This window comes from Cynoglossus semilaevis, chromosome 17, assembly GCF_000523025.1.
Source record: "Cynoglossus semilaevis isolate Cse_v1.0 chromosome 17, Cse_v1.0, whole genome shotgun sequence".
NCBI lineage: Eukaryota > Metazoa > Chordata > Actinopteri > Pleuronectiformes > Cynoglossidae > Cynoglossus > Cynoglossus semilaevis.
Window position 1 is genome coordinate 4,635,186 of NC_024323.1, and position 4,721 is coordinate 4,639,906.

The 4,721-nt window shown below is 37.4% G+C and overlaps 1 protein-coding gene across 1 annotated transcript in view; it reads right to left on the minus strand.

Annotated features, from left to right (window-relative positions):
• The window catches only part of hs3st2 (heparan sulfate (glucosamine) 3-O-sulfotransferase 2), a 21,261-nt gene extending 17,325 nt beyond the window's left edge, over positions 1-3,936 (minus strand). Inside the window, exon 1 of the mRNA XM_008329497.3 lies at positions 2,908-3,936. Coding sequence (XP_008327719.1) covers positions 2,908-3,419 — 512 coding nt within the window. The 5' untranslated portion in view covers positions 3,420-3,936. The remainder of the gene's footprint in view (positions 1-2,907) is intronic.
• Between the last annotated feature and the right edge of the window lie 785 nt (positions 3,937-4,721).

A 4,721-nucleotide genomic window follows, 5' to 3' on the forward strand; every position in this document is an offset into this window, starting at 1 on the left:
TATATGCAAATATAAAAATATAAGTAATAAGTGATATATATCTTTATATACAGCATATATGTATGTATATATTTATATGTACTTCACATATATACAGTATTTATATTATATATGAACATAATACATACATACATATATACATGTTGTATAAACAAATAAATATATATATTTCTATATATGCATACATATATAGAAATATATATGTATATGTAAATATATTTATACATACAGTATGATATACAGTTTACTTCACAGTCATATATGTGCTGGAAAACATAAATATATATATATTTATATATAGTGTACTCCAACAATGTGAACCTTATCTTCTCCCCTGGTGTTTCTGTTGAGGTACTACAGTATGCTGTAATTTGTCATGCTTGTATATTATTTAATATAACAGCTCTTTCTTTTATTTTCTCTAGATTTTTTTTTTTACATTTTGGCATTTTTTAAGGGGAGGGAACTAAACAATAAACACAACTACATCGTAAGCTTTACTTGAAGTATTTTAAGCACTTGATTCATTTGTAAAACTCACGTTAAATTGAGCAAATGTGGTTTTTCTAAGGTGAATTTCGGGTTTTTTATATTTACTAGTGAGGTGTGTCTGAGAGCTTCAGTTTCACTTTACAATGTGAACCAAGGAACTCCATTTAGCTGCGACAAACTCACTAAAGCAAGGTTCATTTAATGAGAAGTGTAACTGAGAAAGGACTGGATTTAGAAAGAGCCAGAGTCACAGTTCTTCGAACTTAGTCACTACTGCCAAGTCCTCTCCTCATCCCTCATAGTCTGACAAATAATAATAATAATAATAATAATAATAATAATAATAATAATAAACCCTTCCATTATTAAGGACAAATGTCCTTTATTCTCATCCCATCTAAGTTACATGGCCATTCTTGCCACAACTGTTGTAATAAAACCATTTCAAATGTTGAGCTTATTAATTTCTTTTTTTAAATTATTTTGTGAACTTTATTGATCTCACACTGGGGACATTCTTGTGCAAATTTTCTTTTAACGCCGCTGTAAGTACGTCCCAATGATTTTTACCATAATAACCATCATAATTAAGATAGTAAAAAAAGTTCCAACTTGCCAACTCGTTCACACGGAACGTAGTTAGCAATAGTTAGCTAGTTGTGACGTTTTCGTCTGCTCTACTTGCTAACTAGTTCTCGTGCGAAATTTGTTATTGGTCAGAAATTAGTTTGACGGTAACATAAGACAACGCCATCAAACTGGAGAAAACTAGAGCAGAAAACTGGACTCCAGAACGTTCTTCAGCACTGACACATTCTGTTTGAAATTGCTCAATTTAAAAAAAGAAAATCTATCTCAGGTTCTTAAAGCCAGATTCCACAGATGCTTACGAAGAAAATGTCATGGCAAATGACAAATGTGAATGGTATTTTGATTAAATAAACATCTAATGAGGTCACAGTAGCGCAAACGAAGGAGGTGGAGGCTCTAGAGATTTCGCAACATTGCCATATGTGTGGCTCTGCTGCTACATGTGGTTACGTAAGTGATCCTTCACCAGTGTCGTGGAGGTGCGTATTCAGCACCAAGGAGCTGCACGCACGGCTATCTTCTACAAAGAAATTTCTAAATACAGTTAATTTGCCTTAAATCCTCTTCACTCTATGTCGGACTGTAACCTGTTTTCCCATTAATCCATTCACTGTCACATTTATGCACTCCCATCGTGGGGTGGAGAGCTTTGCCCAACGACACAGTGTCGTGGAGAAGATCGGCCACATGCAACCTAATTAGATGTCAAGCAGGCTGTACCAGTTAAAGTCCATGTTTTTGCCCTTTGTTTTCATGCAAAAAAAAAAATACAAGAGTATTAGATATTTATTATTATTTATTCATATTTAAAAAGTATAATTTTACAAAACAATATCCTGAACATGAAGTGATTGTGTATTTTTTTCAAATTCATCAAGCGGGCCAAATTGAAACCCCCTAACGGGCCAGTATTGGCCCACGGGCCGTATGTTTGAGAGCCCTGCTCTAAAGCGGTGACCGACACAGGGAACGAGAAAATAATGTGATGTAGCAGTCCAATTTCCTCCACTGAGACAGTGCCTGGAATCAAACCCACGACTTTCACAGTTTGTACAGAAGCTTCTGGTTCCATATATATATATATATTTATATATATATTTCTTCTATAAAGATCGGCTGAGTCAAGCACAAATGGCTTGTGACTCACCAAATGTGCTGTTATCAGATAACTGCCAGTCATTTTTTTTATTTTAAAAAAGAAAACTTTAGAAAAAAAGATTGCAAAATGATTTCAGTGTGGGATGTTTAATGATGAATATATATATATATTTATATATATTTAATCATTTTGTAGAAGGTCTGAGAAGTCCAAAGTCGAAGACCAAATATGCAAGCTTGATGAAGCATGCTCTTTATACGTTTCAAAACGCTGACTCATGACTTCCTAGACATGGTGTGTGTGTGTGTGTGTGCGTATGTGTGTGTGTGTGCGTGTGTGTGTGTGTTCGAGCGTCCTTCCTGCAGTCCAGATCTCACACCGACAATATCAAGGCGGTCAGTTAACGCATATAAATAAATAAATACATAAAATCAAATAAATTAAAAAAAATAAAATATTATTACCAAATTGCACATTCGAAGTTTTTTTCTGAATTAAAAGCAACTCTTTTCCTTTTATTATTTTTTTTATTTTTTTTTATTTTTTTTTTTAACAAATGGACACCCACTAATCCTCACGACGCCTGTGTTCAAGTTTCATTTGGAGACAAAGCGACGGTGATCACAGCCACAGAAGTAAACACAGCGCAGAAACAACACAGGACTCGAACCGTATACATTCAAGTACTCGAGCATTTGGTGCGCCACGAGGGTTTATTCTCTCACCTGTACCACTCCAGCCCTCGGTCGTAGTTCCTGTCGAAAAAGTGCGGCTCTGTTCCGAGGGCGCGCACATCTGGATGAATCCTGATGAACTCCAGCACCGCCCTGGTGCCTCCCTTTTTTACCCCGACTATCAGCGCGTTGGGCAGCTTCCTATTCCCATATTTTTGCGCCACAGTCATGTTTCTAAACTTCGCGTCCGCCCCGTGACTCCCAGACGCGACGGGGACTTTACTCTGGTTGCGAACATCGCTGGATCCTCGCCGGGCGGCGGTCACATCCAGGGCGAAGCGCACGTCCAGCGATGCGCAAACGTCGACGTTTCCAAGAAGTTTCTTTCCTCCCGCGGTCTTGCTCGTCGGGCATCGTTTCCCTTCGTAAACCTTGCTGGTCATGATTGTGCCGCGACAAAAGATGATGCTGTAGCATAAATAGGTGAAGGACAGGGACACCGTGAAGATGAAGGCGAATCTGGCGCTGAATCTGTTCGGAGATAAAAGGAAACAATGTGCCATGTCTCCATGGGTTCAAAGCGCTGCATGGTTTTCCATCGAGGGTTCTTCTCCTCCTCTCTCGGTCTGCTGTAGAGACTGGCCACAGCACGGGTTCTAAAGTGAAACAGCCTGGCATGTGAGGATAGGGTGGCTTCTCCGAGGCATCAAGTGCGCGTAACTGGCGTTATTTCTTTTCATAGGCTGCTGAACTGTGCGCGGAAACCTGGCGCATCACACGACCGTGCTACTCACTCACCCCCCCCTTTTACTCAGTACTTTTCTATAAATATTCGGAGTCCTTTTCATCCTTGCACACAACTCTCCATCTTCTGTTGTTGATGTCTTGGAGGGTATGGACGGACAACTTCTCTCTCCCTCTGAAAATGAAGTTGTGCAGACTTCAAGTCACAGATAGGCTTCAGATAATACATATTTTATCAGCACGCCTACGTCATGGGCTTGATCTTGATTCCATATGCGTTTTATCTTATAAAGTGATATTCAAAGAAATCCTGAAGACGTTTGTTTTAACTTTAAGATGCACCATTTGGTTTTTTTAGTGCGCATAATATATATATTTTTTAAATATATATTTTTAGTCCTTAAGCAATTTGGATATACAGTATAGTAATCTTTAATACGCACAATATATTGTGCGTATTAAAGATTGCTATACTTATACATATATACATATATACATGTTATACATATATGTGCTGTATAAATACCAGACGATATTGACGACGTTGCCTATTTTTATGTTACATGTCCAGAGTAAAAAAAAAAAGTAAACAAATAGTTATACTTTTAGATCAAAAACGTTACATGACTAACCATGCATCACTGTATATTTTCTTGGTATCAGTAATCAGTAATATTTGTTGCACATATTTGCATTCATCAGATAAAATCAAAACTATCAAATACATTTCTGTCAAAAAAAAAAGTTCCTCCTTTTTCAGGACTGATTTCTGGTCTGGTCTTTTATTTAATTATAATTATTATTAATTAGTACAAATGTAAATTTTTTCACTGTGTCCCACTGCGGCCTGGTACCAAATGACCAACAGACCAGCACCGGTCCCCGACCCGGGGTTTGAGAACCCCTGGGTATAGTGATATTTTGGGCCATAATATTTATTAATAAACGTATAATGTCTAACAATAAAATCTATCCAAGTTACAAACAAAAATGTACCAGTTCAGTGCCATATCCTGCATATTTAGTCCACACACAGCATGAACTGATAGCATATGGCCAAATGACTCCAGTTTTACAGAAGCAGTTCAAGCCCAGCTTAGGTGACATAAACAGTACACACT